The following is a 19,696-nucleotide window of genomic DNA, read 5'->3' on the forward strand; positions in this document are numbered from 1 at the left end:
GAGGCAGAAATCCCGGAAAACTTTGTTCTTAGAGTATCGTGGTGGTATATCAGACAGATTCTCTAAGAAAATGAGAAAGGTCACTGATGTCCCATTAGTGTTTATAACACAAACGTTACGGAACTCGCTGCCATCTTTGAAGAGCAAAGTGCCACCTATGCTCAGTAGTGGAGTGGTTTATCAAGTTGATTGTTCTGGCTGCGGGACCAGCTATGTTGACAAAATTGGCCGAAATTTCACCACTCGGCTATCTGAGCGCCTCCGACGAACATCTCCGCTGGGGGAGCATTTTCTGTCATGTCTGTCAAGATCTTAGACAAGACTCGCTTCTCAGACAAACTGTGGTCGTTGGAAGCTATCTACATTGCGCAGTTGAGCCCAAGGTCACAGCTCAACACAAGAGAAGAGTACTCTCAACGACACCTCACTCTGAAACTGAACAGATGCAGCGCGGGAACAACTTTCTTGTTTCTATGTTCTGATTCTATCAGTTAGTTGCATGTTTCTGTTCATTTTTTGTTGCTGTATTTATAATCAGTACTGTTTGTGTATTTCAGTTTATGATGATGATGAATAAATTCTGTGAACACAATTTTGTTTGAGAAAACTGGATTTAATTATACTATAAGCGGCAATTTTTGTCAAGAATGAAATAACTATTTTTTGGCCAAGAAACGCCTCTTTGAAACATAGGCAAAAGCAACTTCTGTTATTACACTATTTAAAAAATCTAAATTTTTCAGGATTTAACTTTTTGACGAGCAAAAAATATTTTTATTTCGCTCAACCATTCTGTAGAACAACCATTGTGTTTTATGGCACAATTTTTTTCAAATCGATGTTGCTTTTTTTTGCGCGTGGGGTATTGAGAAGATCTGAACAAAAGGCTACAACTTACGCAGACTCAATTGTCATAATGGAGTAAAATTTAATTCTCAGGGCTTCAATAAAAATTTCACGTCATGTGTATGCTTCTATAAAAAGCCTGCTAGCTCGCTTTGTCGCTCGAAAAAAGACTGAAAGTCAAAAATAAAAATCCGTTTTTCTCGACACTAGGAAACCTTTTTCCACATATTTTCATGTTCAAGTCATGACTGCAAGGGTTTTGATATGATTATCACTCAATCCAATCCAAAAAGCATTTGTAGTAAGAAACAAATCTTCTGGTTTTGCGTGAAAAACAAAAAGGAAATCATAGCCAACAGACAGTTAGAAAAGAGTCAATGAACGCAAGGAAACAGAAAAAAGAACTGACCTTTTTTGGAAATCTCCAGCTTCCGAATTGAAAAAACAAATATGGCTTTCATGCTCTTTGAACTAAGACGAATTTATGATTGATTTTACTTTTTGAAAAAAAAATAACTCAATTTGAGAAACCTGGATCAAAAGACGAAATTTTGATTCCGCTGGGAAGTCCTATAATTAAAATCACACTAGAAGTCATTCACGTTTCGTTCGCTTCATTTCCACGTTCGTATTTGGAGAGCAAAATTTAACAACTAACTTTTTGCAGCTTTCTAAGACATTTTTTAAAACAGTGAGATTCAAGTGACCCTAATTTAATTCAACCGTGAAGTTAAACTGGGCTCATATACAAGGAGGTTTCTTTTTCATAAAAAACGCCATATCTCGAAAACCAAAACGATTTGAGCAGAAAAAATTAAAGGGCGAATTTGCTATGTTATATTGTTCTCTGGTTGCGTCTTACCATAGGGTTAAGAATTTCAAGTTATTTAACTTGTTTTTAAATCTACAATTTTTTTGTAAGGTATTGAAAACATCATGAGAAACGCCTTTCTAGGCAACAAGAAAGATTTGAGCAGTAAAAGTTAGAGGCCCTATATTACCCCTGATTGGTACCCTGATATTAAAAGGCAGAAGCTCTGACAGAACCTCCTGATTTGAACCCTGACAGTACCCCCTGAATATAACATGACAGAAGGCCCACATTATGGTTGAGAATTTCAAGATCGGTTAGATTTTTAAATCAAGTGTTTTGAAACAAAAATAAAAAAGCCCACATCTCAAAAACCAAAAAACATTGAGCAGTCGAATTTGTAGAGAAGAAATGCAATCTCTGAGTGTACCCCGACTGCACACAATTACAGGATTGAGAATTTCAAGTTCCATAAATTTTGTTTCATATCTAAGTTTTTTAAGCTAAAAAAGAAATCATAAAAACGCCATATCACGAAAACCAAAAAAAAATTGAGCAGTCATACTTGGACGCCAGAATCGCAACTCCTGAGTGTATGCTGACAGTACTCCACTATAGGGTTGAGAACTTCAAGCTCCGTTATTTTATTTTATATCTTGAATTTTTTTGAAAAAAAAATGAAAAAAGCCTAAAAAATCACCATATCTCGCAAGCAAAAAAGATTTGAGCTGTCATAATTGAACGCCATATTTGTAACCCCAGAGTGTACCCTGACAGTACGCCATTATGGGGTGGAGAAACTCAAGTTCGGTTACTTTATTTTATATCTACGTTTTTTTAAATTGAAAAAACCATAGAAAACGCCAAATCTCGAAAACCAAATAGATTTGAGGAGTCATATTTGGACACCAGCTTAGCAACTCCAAAGTGCACCTTAACAGCACCCCACTAAATAACTTAAAAATCGGTTACTTCATATTTATATCGAAGTTTTTTGAAGAAAAAAATAGAAAACATAAAAATTGCATCTCGAAAACCAAAAGATTTCAGCAGTCATTCTTGAATGCCAGAGTTGCAAATACTGAGTGTACACTCACAGCAACTTTCAAATTTTTGGCCATTTAACAGACCAACGTAGCGACTTTTTAAACATAGGGTGAGTGAAACTTAAGCTTTACAATATACGATATAGCTTAAACGTGCTAAAAATCTTTCGTTAAACAAGTAAAAAATAATATGTTCAAAAAGCTTAAATATGTCAACATAGAAAATTCTTCAGTATGTCAACATACTGCCTATGTTGACATAGTTAGCAAGTTTCTATGTTGACATATTCAAGCTTTTTGAACGTATTATTTTTTACTTGTTTAACGAAAGATTTTTAGCACGTTTAAGCTATATCGTATATTGTGAAGCTTAAGTCTCACTAACCCTGTGTTTAAAAAGTCGCTACGTTGGTCTGTTAAATGGCCAAAAATTTGAAAGGGTTGAAATTTATACTCATGTCGACGTTTTAAAATCTGTTGTAGGGCGAATGCTTTCTTAAACATGTCTCAAGTGAAATGTCAATTAAATAATGTATAGATTGAATAATTTATAGATAGAATAGATAGATAGTTTGTAAGTTTAAAAATAACAGCAAAAAATAAGTGCAATTCTAAATGCATTTCAAGACCTCATGCTGAAAAAAAACGGTCGTAAACTTTCTGAAAGTCCGATCAAAAATTACAAAGGTGAATGCTCTATGATGTAGAAGTAATTTTTTTTCTTGTGGATGTCGATTAGAAAGATTCTGAAAACTTCTTGCGAGACTCAGAAGTTTCGAAAATTCCAAAAAATGAAAAGAACTACGAACTATTTGGGCAAATCCATTTTTAAAGGTATGCGTTTTTTTCTTCACAGGAATCGTTTAAGAATTCTGAGACGAAGTAAAAAAATCAACTAACCAGCTCAAGTACAAGCTGTCATGTACAAGACCAGTGTTATACAGGGTACTATCCTCCGTATCAATCAAGCGACAGGCTCTTGATTGAATTTTGACGAAGGGCTCAGAAAAACCACAAAGATCTGGGAGAAAAACCAGTATCCACCGTCATTTTACGGTCCAGTTATCTCAGAGACGCTGACGAAGATACTGGGCTCAGAAGCGAAAGAAGAAACTCGGGAGCGAAGTGATGAGAGGCAGAAATCCCGGAAAACTTTGTTCTTAGAGTATCGTGGTGGTATATCAGACAGATTCTCTAAGAAAATGAGAAAGGTCACTGATGTCCCATTAGTGTTTATAACACAAACGTTACGGAACTCGCTGCCATCTTTGAAGAGCAAAGTGCCACCTATGCTCAGTAGTGGAGTGGTTTATCAAGTTGATTGTTCTGGCTGCGGGACCAGCTATGTTGACAAAATTGGCCGAAATTTCACCACTCGGCTATCTGAGCGCCTCCGACGAACATCTCCGCTGGGGGAGCATTTTCTGTCATGTCTGTCAAGATCTTAGACAAGACTCGCTTCTCAGACAAACTGTGGTCGTTGGAAGCTATCTACATTGCGCAGTTGAGCCCAAGGTCACAGCTCAACACAAGAGAAGAGTACTCTCAACGACACCTCACTCTGAAACTGTGAACAGATGCAGCGCGGGAACAACGTTCTGATTCTATCAGCTATTTACATGTTTCTGTTCATTTTTTGTTGCTGTATTTATAATCAGTACTGTTTTTGTATTTCAGTTTCTGATGATGATGAATAAATCGAAACGCGTCAAACTTACATGTTATTTGGTGATGTAACCAGCTTAATTAAAGAGTATAAAGTAAGTTAAGCCACAAAGTTAAGCCATTCAAAATGAAAAAAATGAATCGATTACAAGAACTGTAATTGTAAAAACTACTCTTTCACGTAACTGTTTCGCATTTGCAATTAGAAAAGGGTAATGACATAAAGAAACGTAAATTGCCCGGAAAAAATCTAATACCCGATTATAAAGCACTTACCATCGCAAGGGTTTTTTCTGAAATTAAAAAAAAAACAATTACATTCATTACATTCAGTAGAAAATGCTAGCAAGATTAATATAATTGGCTTTCACTGTGGCATTTTAAGCGCAAGCCGTGGAAATATTTTTCTTTTGCGCGATGTGCAGTATAACTTAACCGATTCTATTTCAGTGAGGGTACCTATTATAGAATTGCACATTATCTTTTTTTCATAAATATCCATAGTAGCTTTTCACCTATCGGACTTTCAAATCTTCCAGCTATTCGCAATCTAAAAAAGCAGTAGCGTAAGTGATATTTAAATTAGCCAAAAAAATTTACATTTGTTTTTACAGTTGAAAAAGGTTGACAAATTGGATCAAATATAATTACAGTATTTTTCATTAGCCATACATGTTTGAGTTTCTGAAAATAGCCGGGTCTGGGTCATCTAAATCTTCGTAATTTGGAGCGGTGGCTCTATTTGCTGAGGCCGACGTCCCAGCTCCAGGAGCTTGAGGACTGTTTGGATCATCTAAGGGCTTTCTGCACACAGGACATGCGTTGTGCAGTTTCAGCCAAGGCTCGATACATTCTTTGTGAAAAAGATGAGCACACGGCAAACTGAGAACCTTTTCTTTCAATGTGAACTTTTCCTGGCAAACACTACAATCACTTTCACTTTTCACGTGCTCGGCGGAGATTTCTACTGAGGGAATAGCAGCAATTACCGATGCACTTAATGGAGGGGGTCCACCACCTTCCAACTGTTCCATCATTTGGGTCAATATAGTATCCAAGCCACCAGGTCCCCAAGCATAGTCCTGAGGATTGCCGTTAACTGTAACAACATTGAAAGGTTGGTGGAACATGAGCCCGTCAATAAGACGCTGTATGGATTCATTGTTAAATTGCACGCCATTGGGTACGGAAGTTGGGCTGTTATAGACTGAGGACATGTCTTCGTTTGAGTCGAAAACACGGCTGTGAATAGGAGGTCCACGCGGGAATCTTGAGTTTCTGTTCGATCGATGTGGTCTATCGTTCTGTTCGCTTCCTTGAGCAGCACTGGTTCCTGGATTATTCTGTCCTGCTCCAGCCGCATCAACTTCATCAGGTGCGTTAACAGTGGCAGAGTTTGTGTCCATTGCTGCTAATCCATCGTCGTTATTTTCAGCTGAAGAATTCAACGATGCGTCAAAACCCGGTAAAAATGCGCTTATAAGAGAAAAAATATCGTTTTGATAATCCATATGCGGATGTGGCATTGGATCTTCCCCGCTGTCAAAATCAGCAGCATTTTCTTGAGTTACCTCTTCGATAAAACTACCGTTACAGTCCGGACAGACTAGGTTCTCATCACTTGACGGTGATATGTAAGCTCTGCACTGGTGACAGAAAAACCTTGACTGACTTCCACCAAATTCGGCTCCTGTAGAGTGAGAATTAGAGCTCATGACGAAAAAAATAATCTTCAAATTTTTCTGTCAAGACAAAAACCACGCAATCTGAAAGGGCCACTGAATAGTCTTATGGCTCACTGAAACCTAATTTACTAATTTGGAGGTCCAGTTGAGCACTTCACCAAAAATTAATCAGCGAGAGCGATGCGTATTTCTGTAAAGAGCTCGACTCTCCCCCCCCCCCCCCCGCCACCTCGCATATACATCAATTTTAAGTTTTAACTAGGGGTTTTACAAGATTAAGTATCAAGCGAGACCAATTGTGATATGTTTGTCATAGCCTAACTAATCCGCATACCAATATTTGTAACAATCCGATAATGTGAACCAACTTACACTAGCAAATTTTCGCTAGTGGGGGAGGAAAACGAGCCCAGAGCTTGCTTTGAATTTTATAACAAAAAGTCAGTTTTGTCAATGTACTACTTTTCTCAATCTGGTTGGCTTGATTTCCAACCATCTGCCTCTCTTTACTTTTACTCACGTTATTCTTCAGTTTTCCCTACTTGATAAAATTCGAATGATATTATGACTTGGTGAAATGATAAAGGACTAGTGAAGTAGTCCTTTATCCTGACGATGCAGTTAAAATCCTGACGATGCACATAGTTGCGAAAACGTTTGAAATTTACTTTTAAACAAAAATTTCTTCTAGTGAAGTAACTTCGGTTACCAGATTTTAAACTTCTGAGGTGATGTAACAATAGTGTGATCCACTGAGCTGCATTCACGGATCTTTTTCAGAGCATTTTTTTATTTTTTTTTCATTGCAGGTAAATTTAACTTCTCTTTTTTCCATCTGATTTGCAAGAATTACAGGGAGGGAATCCCCAATTGCTGGACCATCAATTTGAGCTTGCCATGAATCTTTACACTTGAAATTTACCTTGCTCCGCCATATTCAAAACCATTGTAACATTCGTCTACTGCAGTCACACATGAGGCTTAAGAAAAATAGGCCCTATAACCACTGGCTCAAGGGTCAGGGACACTATCTCTTGTGTTTTTCTACCTCAAGAACGGTCGGAGCCAGTTCGGTTCGCTTGTGACATGAGACCACGACCCGTTACAGCTTAAAGGCTACTACTAAAATATCCCCCCACTCTAGAATTAGAAACGTCCCCATACTTAGGTCTCTAGATACCCAAAATACATGAACGCCATTAAAAACCGGGTTGGAACAATCCGTTAAGTTACTTTTTATTAGACAGTGGAACTTTGATCCATTTCAGATGGATCAACCTAAAACTCGCCTTACCTCAACATAACAATTATAAAACACACTCTAGGAATTTAAATTAAGTACTCACATTGTAGCACGCTCAAGAACCAGGAAGTAAATAAGTCGGTAAACAACTCAAGAATCAATAAAGTAACTAATATGAGTTTAATGTTAGTCAGTTTTAACAACAAGAACAAGTTTTTACTCTAGACTGCAAGTTCTCGTGAACCATTGGGACACTCTAGCTGTCCACCTTTCCACCGAAGGTTCACTCTGGTCCAGTCAATAATAGTATTCCAATCGTAACAATCCAATTCGTGGGAATGCTCTCGTCTCTGTTTCAGATGGGACAGCTCTACTCTAGGCTATTATTGCTATTGAAATTGCGAATAGTAATTTCCCACCGATTTTTCTAGCAACTTTCCCGCGATTGTTATTCAACTGTTCTGAAATTGTTCTGATCTCTTTTTCTGATTTTCAGTTCTCGCGAGAAAATCGTGCATGACAGGCTCCATTCGAAATTTTGAAAAATTAAATTTCACTCCAAAATCAAGTGTTTTTTGCTTCTCTCAAGGTCAAACTTCCAAACATGACCGACTGGCACATACTCCCCGGACTCGAGATCGATGTCCTCATCGCGCGCTGTCTTCTGCCAGTGAGTCCCAGAAAAACCGAGTGTTGCTCAAGATACAGTGCCAGTGGTCATTTACAGAAGTTTGCAGCAGATTTAAGCTTATCTACACCCCAAAATTCACAGCCATTTAAAATTTTCACGCTATTGCTAAACAGCAACCAAAATCTGCATCCACCTGCACCCTTGAATTTTCGCTTTTCAAGCCAATCATTTTAAAATCTCTTTTGTCCTATTCAATCAGGAAATTGTCATGCAGCATTTCGATTTATATAATAAATATAGTATATTAGTAACAATATTTGCTTTGTTAAAATTTCTTTTTTGTGAATCCAAGTTTCACTCGGATCCACGCTCAAGCCTCCCTTCCCTCTCAAGACTCAAGATCCATCCGATTTGCCCATTCATCTCGTACTCTTCGCCTTGGAGGTACTGCATCCTGAAGTGCTAGATGCGGCAAACTGTCTCAACAGTTCCTCTTCATCATCGGAACTAATCACAATCTCCTCCCAAGCCTTCAGCTGTTCATAGGATCGCATCCATTCTCTCTGCTCCTGCAATCTCTTTGCTTGGTTGGGTAGTGCCTTCACCCTAGCTTCTCGGTTCAAGCAAAAGGAGTTGTGCAGGCTCAAGCTCACGTTCTTCGCCAGGTCTTCCTCTAGTATCGACTCCCTCGCTTTGGTATTGTCTCTAGACATCTTACTCACTCTTTTCCATCCCGTCGTGATCGCATTACGATGGGTTAGCAGGGGTCTCTTGAAAGCTTCCGGCCCAATCTCGGCCTGGAACTGTCGATACTCTTTTTGATGTTTTCTCATGTGATCTTTCGTTGTCATGTACAACCAAGACGTCAGTGTCGCCCGAAACCATGGAAAGTACCTCAAGCGACTCCATACGTGCCTGACTTCCGTCGGTATGGCGAATACTTTGCACGCAGTCTCAAACAACTCGAGTCTCCTGCTGTAGTCTATCGCGTATATTGACTCAGCCGTTGGCGTCGTCGCCTCCCGATACTTCGTTATATTCTCTTCTATCCATCTCAGAGCTAACATCGTACTCACTACTAAGAGCGTCACCTTCTGCCGGTGATCCGGTAGTCCGATCGACCGAATCTCTTCCACATCCCACACCAGGCAAAGGTTCTTGTGATCTGGATACCACACCGTTTGTGCCAAACAGTGGCATGGGCATTCCCCATGAGAGATCTCAATGCTCCTGAGATTACGCTCCCCTGAGGCTTCCAAGAGAGGCTCAAGCTCCATCATTTTCTCGTGCATCGTGTCGTTGTCTTCCAGGTTCGGAGTACTTCCCACAGGTTTCCCGATCACGTTTTGTCTCTCGTGATCGCTCGTGTTTTCTCTTTCCAACTTCAGAAGATCTTCTCCCCAGATTTCGCTTAAGTCATCTCTCAATTCTTTTGGTACTGTCCCTTTGATTTTTCTCAACAACTTGTGCGAGTGATGCGACATCCGAGCCAACCTCACGCACTTGGGCACTGAGAAGGCCTTGTCCACCAGTACTCTCTGGCTGGACACTTCCACCATCGCCATGTGTAGCGGGTAGTGACTTCCGCACAAGTTGGCCATCATTGACCCTATCAGCGATTTCGCGTTCAATGGCAAGCCATAAGCTTCGCTCATGGGAAATCCCATTTCCGCCTCAAGACCAACCTTCCAGCTCCGGATGTGTTTTTGAGTCACCTGCAACACCCCGGGCCATGATTCTACGCTCAACGCCGTCACTAAATGATGTTCAGATTCCAGTCTCTCCAGTGCCTGCAGACCACACATTCTCGAGAAGAATCCGAGAGCTGTCGCTATATTCACCGTGGTTCTCGCGTAACATTCCGCTATTATTTGCACTTCACTTTTCTCCCTTTCTGTGATGTCTTCGAACCAAGTGACCAGGTCTTCTTTTTGAAACGACAGTATTCTGACGCATGACCGTCCATCGCAGATGTGCTCTCCGTTCCCACACGTCGAATCCAGACAGCTACCCGGCTCCAATTTCTTTGCTGACCCGGGGTCGCTCGTCCTTTCGCTTGGCTCTTGCATCTGGGGCGTGATTAGCTTATGTAGCACACTCAACTTCGCCAGATCTTCATCTTCCGTTGGTGCTAACCTCACTCGCTCGGTGGTTTCCTCGATTAGACTCGCATGGGGATGTGGACACCAGGAGGGTCTTAGTAGCTTCCATATCACTCCCAAGTTCGTGGTTAACAAGCCATTTCCACCGCCCATGTTCACTTCAACTCTCTTGTTTGAGCGCGGTATGCTTATCACCTCTGGTGTTTTCTCAAGAATCAGGCCCAGGCTCGGCCCCTCTTTTTCCACCGCGTCTATTTCCATTATTCTTTCTGTCCAAAACTTCAGTAGCTCCGCTACCTCATGGTTTCTGTGGGCTCCTCCAGCTTCCGAGTCTAAGAAGGGATTGTAGGCTATTCCCATCACTCCAGACACATATTGGTATTCCCCCTTCTCACTGAGTCTCGAGTACTGTTCTGACGAGGCCAGGTTACGGTGAACATCATGTTCTTCCTCGAACTTCTTATTAGAGCACCTCCGTACCTCGTCCAGCTTTCGATGGTTCTCTAAGGATAGTCTGGAACCATCTTCTTTCTCTATTCCTGTACTCTGATATACGTTTAAGATGATCGTTGAGACTCTTCTCTCCATGGTTTTACTTCCACTTGCTCTCTGGTGGCATGCCAGGATGGTGCTATCAGACATCATTGACATTATCCATCTCAAGAAACATGTGGCATCTTTTCTTCTAGCCAGGCTCAAGCCTGAATTGTCCCTGGCCACGTGTTGCATCAGTGCCTGATACACCTCTAGCTTCTTGCTTCCCAACTTCAGCCTGTCATACGAGGTCAATGTCTCCAACTCTATTCCCACCAGACTCCAGGTGAACATTAATTGTCCCGCAGTTCTAACGAAGGGGTTCGCCATCAGTGGCGGTGCTGATGAGGATGTCCTCATCGCCTCTTCAAAATGATCCTTCAACAAACTCTGCCAGGACCTCTTCAGATGACTTGCCATCTCTATCTTATTAACCTCGGCTTTTTGCTGGGTGGCCCAATTGCGTCGCCTGCGAGCTATTCCACTGTCCAACTTCTTCAAGCAGTCCTCCATTTCCTTCAATGTTTCGAGGGCCACCCACCACGTCCGGGAAGTGTTCCTCGTCTTGTTCCTCTCCAATGGATCACTCGTCACTTGTTTGCCCATGTCCTGATGTGCCTTCGAGATCCATTCTTTGCCGATCTCCACTTCCCCTACCTGTCCGTTCGTTGAACCTCTCTTCACGTTTACCTTCTGAGGCTTGAAGTCTTCTTCTGACGTCGAACTGGTGGAAACCTCTATTTCCTTTTCTACTTCAAGTGGTTTCCTGAGCTCCGAGCTGTTCTTGTATGCCGCCGTCTTGCATCGGACCAAAACGATGGGCGCCGTCTCTCTCAAGTTTCCTTCCGAAACAGCATCCACTGAAGCACTACCCCATCCTTCCACTTCTCTCTTCCTCTTGCGAGTCTTCACATCTCTGCTCGAGGGTGTTGTGGCTATCATCATTGATTCGACCTCTCCATCCACTCCTTCCAACTCTTGCCTCACCCCTGCTCGAGCCTTACGGATATTAGTACTTTTAATCATATTACTAGTCCCAACCTTATCCCTTTTTATATCATCAACCATTTTATCCACAGTTTTTTGTTTCAGAGTAGAGCTGTCCTCACATTTCTCTTTTCTAGTCTTCGATCGTGCGTTCCTCAGCTCCACTAGCTTGTTCAGCAGCTCTTTTCTTGCTTTCTCATCCAGGCCCGTTCCTATCAGGAGCGGTTCCCCGAATCTCACTACTGCGTCCCACAGTTCCTTCTTGAACTTGTCCAGCGTCGTCTCGCTGCCCACTTCTCGATTGAATTCCCCCAGGAATTCCTGCCAAGCGTCATCCTCGAGAGATCCCAAGAATATGTCCCTGTTCCCTTCGAACGTGTTCTTCTCCCTTTCCTCCGAGCTCAAGAGTAACATCCCCATATTGAAGGTCTCACCTGCCAATGGCAACTCTAGGTTCTTCCGCGGGGACGGGTTCAGAGGTGGTGTGGCAGTATCTGCCCAATTCTCTTCGCTCAAGTCTTTCAACAGCTCTTGAGTGGTGAGTTCCTCCCCTGATGGCCCTGGTTCAGGTGTATTCCCCACCTCCATGTCTTCTCCAGCTTCACTGAGAGTTTCATCCATACTCTCTTCCTCTGATTCATTTCTTCTTCTCTCGAGAATTCTTTTGAATCGATCCTCAACGGGTCCACTCCTCTTGTCTCCAGGCGTGTCTACAGACAGTGGTGACGGTGTCGTAGGATCCAGCTTTTTATATTCCGTCAGGGCTACATGCAGTTGACCTGCTGCATCTAGTTCTGTTCCCTCCTGTGTCACTTCTACTTGTTCCAAGCCATAGGGTGCCTTGTATTTTCTCGTGGCAAATTTCATTTCGTCCACCAATGCGACGTGTCCCTCCATCACGATCATCCTGCCATCATCCCATATGGGTAGCATATTCTCAAGTCCTTCCTTCTCAAGAGTCCTCAAGACTTTCCGCACCTCATATCCAGGGGGCTGCGAACCTCTACTCTTTTTCGCTTGCGTCGTCCACGAATTTACCTTTATCTCGCTGGTGTGGAAGTAGACTGCCGCCGTGTAGCCGATGAACAGGGGATCCCAGCCATCCGTGAAATGTCTCTGCGTTTCCTCCGTCATCATCTTCGCCATTATGGAGGGAACCACCAAGGGACTATTCATTCCCAAGGTCATCCTCCTGACTGTCGGGAACTCAGGCATGGTGGCTGGTAGGATTTCTTTCTCCATTATGGCCTCCAGCTCCCTCTTGACTAGTGCAAAGCACTCCTTCCAGGCGGGGATTCTCAAGACTTCTCGTCCGTTGGCCGTCAATGGGTTTAGGTTCCAAAACTTTGGATACATTTCAATGGGGCCCTCTCGCTTGCCTCCCATTCTACATTGCATTTGTCCCCTGAAGTTGCACACCATCATCTCGGCATCTTTCACTTTTCCGAAGAGTACCGTGTTGCTCATACGCGCCCTGAGCACCTCCTGCTGACACCAATTCAGCGCTGTACCATCCAGTACGCTGATGAGACTCAAGTGCGTCACCGAGTGACGATACGTTATCACCAGGGGATCTGGAAACGCGTACGTCACTGCTGGACCATAGATGCAGGTCACCACCTCCTCTAGACCCCGGATTATCACCATTGGGTCCGACCTCATTGCCAGGCACAGGTCCGTCAACAGAGGCATCCCTCTGTTCGCCTTCTCCCATTCTTCTCTCGAGGTTGGGTTCTCATCTTCACCCGTCATGTATCGATTCTGCATCATGAGGTATTGCACCAGCAGTGTCTTCAACCCTGCGGCACACTTGTAGGAGCTGGTTTCAATGCTCGTGTGGACTCTCCCCATAGACAGAGGTTCTCCATATTCCATTAACCGATGAAACGATACCAATTCCCCATGGGTCAAGAGTACTAGTGCCAGATACCCATCAACTCGAAGTGTCTCCACTCCTCGACTAAACATGTATGCTGGGCCCATGTTGAACAAGTATCTGGGGTAAACCAAATACAGGGCCAAGAGCAGGCTGATGGACATGCCCAGTATCTCCTGTACGAAGGCTCCGAAGATAGTCGCCGTGGTGCCGAACACTCCTGCCAAGAATTCTCTCTCCCAGCAAGGACTCAAGAACTTGAGAATCTCGTAATCTCTTTTAGTCTTCAATTCGCCGTTGGCGTGCTCTCTCCAAAATCCTCCAATCGTCACTTCATTGGCGGCCGAGACAAATCTAGCCACCGTCATGTCTCTCGTTTCAGCTAGCTCCAGTTGCTTCTCTAGAAAACTCCAGATTTGTTTCACGAGGAGTGGTGCTTCCTCCCTCGTCCTATTCGTGACGTTCTCCAGCCTTGGTGTCAGGAATGGCCACCAGCCATTCTCTTGAGTCAAGCGATATTTCATCGATTCTAACTGTTTCTCCGTCTCGACCACATTTCTTCTCTCGTTGCTGGGACCTCTAGACCTGCTGGTGGAATTTGCGACTTTCACATCCATACTCCGGAACCACAGGCTGGCCGTCAACTGGTTTATCGCCGGGTGGTCGTCCCCGATGACTGGGCTGAACTTGAGTTGTCTAGCAAAGTTCGATACCTCTAGCAAGAGTACCTCATCCAATACAATCAGGACGTCGGCCAGTCCGTAAAAGCCCCTCAGTGCATGAGATATGTCAGCCCATGCCGCCGGCAATTCTGATTTGTAAAGCCTCAAGTTCAATGGCTCCAGCTCTCGATTGGGGGCTGCCCTCAGAATCCGCCATTCACTCCCTTCTGCTATCAGGATCAAGACCGCGTACACGAATTGTAGGGCGGGTGGCATATTTGCGTATCCTGGGGATGTGGTAAACACCACCTTCGTCTTGGACCCAAATCTCGAGGCTACGTTCTCTTGTACCTCATTCATCGCCGCAAATAACGCCTGAATAGCCTCCCATATCTTCCTTGATGTCGGAATCTCCTTGCCCTTCAGTTGCTCAAGAAGCCCATCGCGTGCAGGTGATCATTCATTCCTGCAAACATTAGCAGCTCAGGTTCACAGGGCATCTCCGACTTTATTGCCACCACTAGAGTCAACATCTGGTTCAATTCGGCTCCTGGCAAGGAGTATACCAGAGTCTCCGGCCAGAACAACTTGGGAGACGTTCCTTCGAAGTCCGATCCCGCCACAATGACTACTCTTGCAGCAGCTGGATCTGCTCTATCATAAACTGCCAGAGTTTTGGCCAGTTGGGTGCCACCACAGGGCTTCCCGTACCTGGGATCTTCTGCCAACTTCGGACCTTCGTAAGCGGCATCAGGCAATTCCATTCCCCCCGGATTGAGTAGCTTGTCTACCACCTTTAACTGCGCCGGGGTTGCCAACCTGATCCTAGCGATGCCAGTTCGGTGCTTGGGAGGTTCTGTTATAAGTCCAGGACCCCCCAACAGTTTGAGAGGCCTGTAGTTAATGGGTCCCATGATCGTTTTTGTGGGAATTCCAGTCAGGTCTGTGGTCTCCATTAACTTCGCTCTCGAGAAGTGCGCTTCGTGAGCTTTCAACCAGTCTATGCAATGATGTCTATTCAAATCCTCGTGCGACACTCGTTCGATCCCCAGGGTTTCCGCCAACTCTCGTCGGCATTCCAAACTCTCTAGATCCAGTTCCTTCACCTTCTCAGGATATCTCAAGCGGGCAGTCTCCATAGACTTCTTTTCTCTCCTGCCATCTGCCACCACCACAGAGGACATCGCCGAGCCCGGAGGTGTTGATGACTCTACCTCCTCCGACTCCATTGGCGTGGCACTCTGCAATCGGGTCTGATTGCTCCTTGAACTGTCTCTAGTATCAACTCTCGCTCCCAAGCGACCAGCCAAGGCCCTCGAGGCAAGGAATGGTGGGTTGGGAGGTGGTCCTAAAGTGAATTGGGCTGTCTCCAGCAGGTCCGCCTCTAGCGTGTTAATGTGTTCCTGGAAGACGTCGTTCAGCCACTCCGCTCCCCTTGGCCTATCGAAATGGATTCCATCTTTTGAGGTGTCTTCAGGGAATCCCTTTTTCTCCATACGTTCTGCTATGTCCAACAGCCTGAGAGGAAGCACACTCTTCCGGTGTATGTCTCGGATCATCTTGTTCAGGCTCCGCACCTTCTGGTTCATCTCTAGGGCGTGCTGATCAAACATCATGTTGTAGGGGACCGTGCATACCGTCAGCAGGATGGGGTCCATCTGGATCCTCAGTTCCTCAAGAAGGCAGCTCATCTTGTCGCACAGCCTCGCTACTTTCCTCGCTTCTCCCCTTGACACGTCGTTGGTCCCAACCATCAGGGTCACTGTGTAAACTTTGGTCATCCCTAGCATGTCCAGGGTTGCCAACATCTGTGGCGTGGCAGCTCCAGCGAAACTCAAGACTCCTGTCTGCCAATGGGACCGTATCTGGGTCAACACCCGCACCAGGCTATCCCCTATAATTAGGTGAACTGCACCCTCTGGCACACGAGGTGGCGCTAGATACTCCACCCAGGCTGCGTCATGGAAGCAGTCCCTCCTGGCTCCCTGTTCCGCACTCCAGTCCAGCCGATTGTGCCTGTGGTAGTACCCTTCTGTATTCTTCTTATAGCTTGCGATCACGACATTCCTGACCGGCTGTTCCCTCCAAGTTGGGGGAAGCTCTGGCCTTGTCGATCTTTCACGACTCTGCTGCTGCAATTTCTCGCCTAGCTCCTTCAGGCGCGATGAGGCGCCACTCACCTGACTGCCACTCGAGGTCGAGGTTGGGGTATATCCTGGTAACACCACATCCATCAGAGGACGTACAGGTTGTGTCTCTAGGTTGCGCAAGGAAGGCGTCACGTCATTCGGTATCCAGACCTCTAACCCTTCGCTCATGTGTTCTCTGGCCTCGCGGTCAAGGTTGAACCGTCCTCTAGCCCTGGGAGCTTCATCCACCTCCATGCGCGACTCTGGCCTCGAGCTGGTCACCACTCGTTCGTTTGACCTGACTCCCTTCTGTGCGTCAAGCTCGCGTTGTCGCTGTTCTATCCTTTCCAACTCCGACTTCAGTTGATCACGATTTGCGACGTTCTCCTGCACCCTCAGCTCCTGCTGATGTTCAGCCCTTAGCATCTCAAGTAATTTCGACGTCTGATCTCGCTCGTCGACTGCCTGGTCTCTCTCCAGCTGAAGCTTCTCCCTGTCCAGCTTCGCCTGATCCCGATCGAGGTTCGCTTTATTCCTTTCCTTCAGCGCCTTCTCGAGCTCTTTCTTTAGAACCCCCAGACCCGGATATGCCTCTGTCGTCTGTTGCGCTCGCGACATCGACGGCACCTTACTCGAGCTCTGGCCTGTGGATCTTGCTGTTGGTCTCGTCGGTAGCGGAAACTCTCCTGCGCCGTGTTCGGTGTTGTTACTCAGGCCAGGATTTCTTGCCAAGTCAAAGCCCCTTACTCCTCCATCCGCATTCCAAGATAACCATCTGGTCTGTTCTCGATTTGATATGCCCTCGGTGGTGTAGCCGACCATCAAGACAGCCTCCGTCGCAGACTCCCTGCACTCACCCTGGTCCTCCAACTGGAGGATCGCATTCAGCATCACCGCCATTCTCTCGTCTATCTGGGTGTAGTCCAGGTCCCTCAAGCGTCTGTACAGCTCGTCAAGAGTGGGCTTCTTCAGAGCCGCGGGCACGGAGTTCCAGAATCGGTCTGCCATTTTTGCAACTTCGGGATGTATATAGGTAGATGTTAACCAGCTCAAGAATTACCTTACCAACTCAAGAATTACCTTACCAACTCAAGTATTACCCAATTCAAGAATTCTCTAGAAATGTTCTCTTGCAAGTACTTGCTGTAGATTCGGATTATCGCGTGTTCAATCAAGATTCTCTCTTTCTGTTTCTCGCTTGAGTGTAGTTGGATTTTCAACTTTGTTTTTCAAACTCGATCTGAAAACAGAAAGCTCATTAAAACTTAGCATGTCACGTTCCTAACCTAGAGACCCCCCTTCTACCCATATGGTTAAAATCTTATCATTCTCATATCACTTAAAGCAATTCGATTGGATTTTCCCTTAAGAACATGCAGATTCATTTTATGTTTTAGCACCATCAATTCTTTCTTTTTAAAATTCAATTGTCATGCCAATCACATCTTAAGATCCCTTTACCTGCGTCGCACCCCAGTACCTAACTCAAGACTCCTCCCTCACACCCGACCTGATACCTCCATGTACCCGACTCAGGCGATGCTCAAGTAGTACTTCTTGTGAAGATGCACCATTATCTCTGTTTCTGCAAAGACCACATGTAGGATAGCGTACAATTCCCTCGAGCTCAGTTTGCCCCTGTTTGGGTCGTACACCGGCATCGAGACCTCCACTATTCCTCTTTCAATCATGAAGTCACGTAGTCTTGTCAGTGCCAATATCACGTGTTCGGGATCAATTGTGTTTCTGTCGTTGACTCTCGTTACTAGGAAGCAGAGGTATTTGCCCGGGACTTGTGCCACTGACGGTGGAAGCGCTGCTATGCCTCCCAGTCCTGGCCTCTGTCTGAACAGAAACTCTACGTTCTGGTACTCTTTTTTGAAGTCAGCCTCCAATCTTGATTTGAAACTCATGTCCGCCGTGATGCAGATCGCGCTGGTCCTGTTTGACAGGATGAAGTCGCTATCCGTTATCATGATGTTCTCTGAGTATTCATTAGGTATTTCGAATTTCGTTTTGAAATTCCTTCCTATGGTAGGCTCTGGTTCTTCTTCCTCCAGTTCCAATCCGCTTGTTTCCCTCACTTCCTTGAGCTTCTTTATCATCAAATTTTCGGTGTGGGTAAGTCCTACCCCCACTCCCCGGACAAAAATATTTATCGACGTCCCCGTCGATGTAGTCGGGTCTGAATTGTCCTTGGGGATGTCCAGTGGCCTGTCTGTTGCTGTCCATCCGAAAAGAGGGTCCTCTGTCTTCATGTAATTTGCTGCTGATACATCGATTTGCTGAATGCTTTGTCCTTCGCGGCTCTCGTCTTTGACATCACGCATCCACTCTAGAATCCTCAAGTTCGTGTTCTCCCTCCTTTCTATTTCACTCTGCTCGAGATCCGTCTCTAATTCTGGCGTCGAGTAATCATCCTGCGGATAATGTCCACCATCGTCAATGACCTGCCATTCCTCTTCGGCTTCCAGTTCGCCTGCGCTTAGTAGTTCATCGCCCAACTTGTCTGGCTGTATCTTATCGATCAAGAAGTCATCCCCGTACCTATTGTACCTCATACCTGTTCGTTTACGATTGCCAGTCCTGGTTTCCGGTGGTGTTGGTCGATCCGGCTCCATCCACTTCGGTACCTCGTTTTGCTCTGGGTCGTTCCAGTCTTCTTCTACAAATGAACCTGCATCCGACTCCACTTCTATCTTTTCGTTGTCGTCCAAACTCAAGTTCTCATTACCATCATTTTTCTCTCTAGTGCCTTTCTCATTCACTTCGCACGCTGGTTCCACCACCAGGTACTCAAGACCTTCCATGTCTTTTGGTAGGCACCAGTCCTCCGGGGACGGGACATGAGGCTTCAGATTTTCGTAATGTGCTGCTCGCCCTGTACTCAAGCGATAGAACCGTCCTTGTTGATGTACTTCCGTAATCATGAACGGTCCTCTCCGTTTCTTGAGTAGTTTCTTTGTTCCCTTGGGCGGTATGACATTTTGGAAGACCCACACGTATTGGCCCACTTCGTATGGCTTTGCTCTTAGTATCTTTTCGTCATATTTCTTGCGTTGCCTCATTTGCGCTTGCGCCGTGTTTCTCCGACATAGCTCGTTTAGCTCTTGTTGTCTTTTGATCGCTTCCTTCACGTATGCTTGAGGTGACGTCCTCTTCCCCTCGTACTCCGGGTAGAAGAATGTTATGGGCATTGCCCTTTCCCTGCCTGTCAACATCATGAAAGGACTGATACCCGTCGTTGAGTGCTGAGTACTATTATAGGCTCCTACTACCTGTGGCAGGTATTTGTCCCAGTCCGTCATGTATCTCGAGCAGTACACCCTGAGCATGTTGACCAGTGTCCTGTTCTGTCTCTCTACCAACCCATTGGTCTGTGGATGATAGGTCGTCGAGTGCGCTTGAGCAATGTGTGATCTCTTCATCAATTCTTTTGTCAAGTCCCCCACAAAAGCCTTGCCGTTGTCCGACTGGAA

The 19,696-nt window shown here is 45.0% G+C and overlaps 2 protein-coding genes across 2 annotated transcripts in view; both read right to left on the reverse strand.

Moving 5' to 3' along the window:
* Window positions 1–19,696, reverse strand: part of LOC134854609 (ubiquitin conjugation factor E4 A-like) — a 214,089-nt gene that overhangs the window by 45,814 nt on the left and 148,579 nt on the right. The window lies entirely within an intron of this gene.
* LOC134854208 (E3 ubiquitin-protein ligase RNF126-like) lies at window positions 4,941–6,130 on the reverse strand. The gene has a single exon (XM_063870368.1). The coding sequence runs from the start codon at window positions 6,081–6,083 to the stop codon at window positions 5,031–5,033; it is 1,053 nt and encodes a 350-aa protein (XP_063726438.1). The 5' UTR covers window positions 6,084–6,130; the 3' UTR covers window positions 4,941–5,030.

This window comes from Symsagittifera roscoffensis, chromosome 9 (assembly GCF_963678635.1).
Source record: "Symsagittifera roscoffensis chromosome 9, txSymRosc1.1, whole genome shotgun sequence".
Taxonomy (NCBI): Eukaryota; Metazoa; Xenacoelomorpha; order Acoela; family Convolutidae; genus Symsagittifera; species Symsagittifera roscoffensis.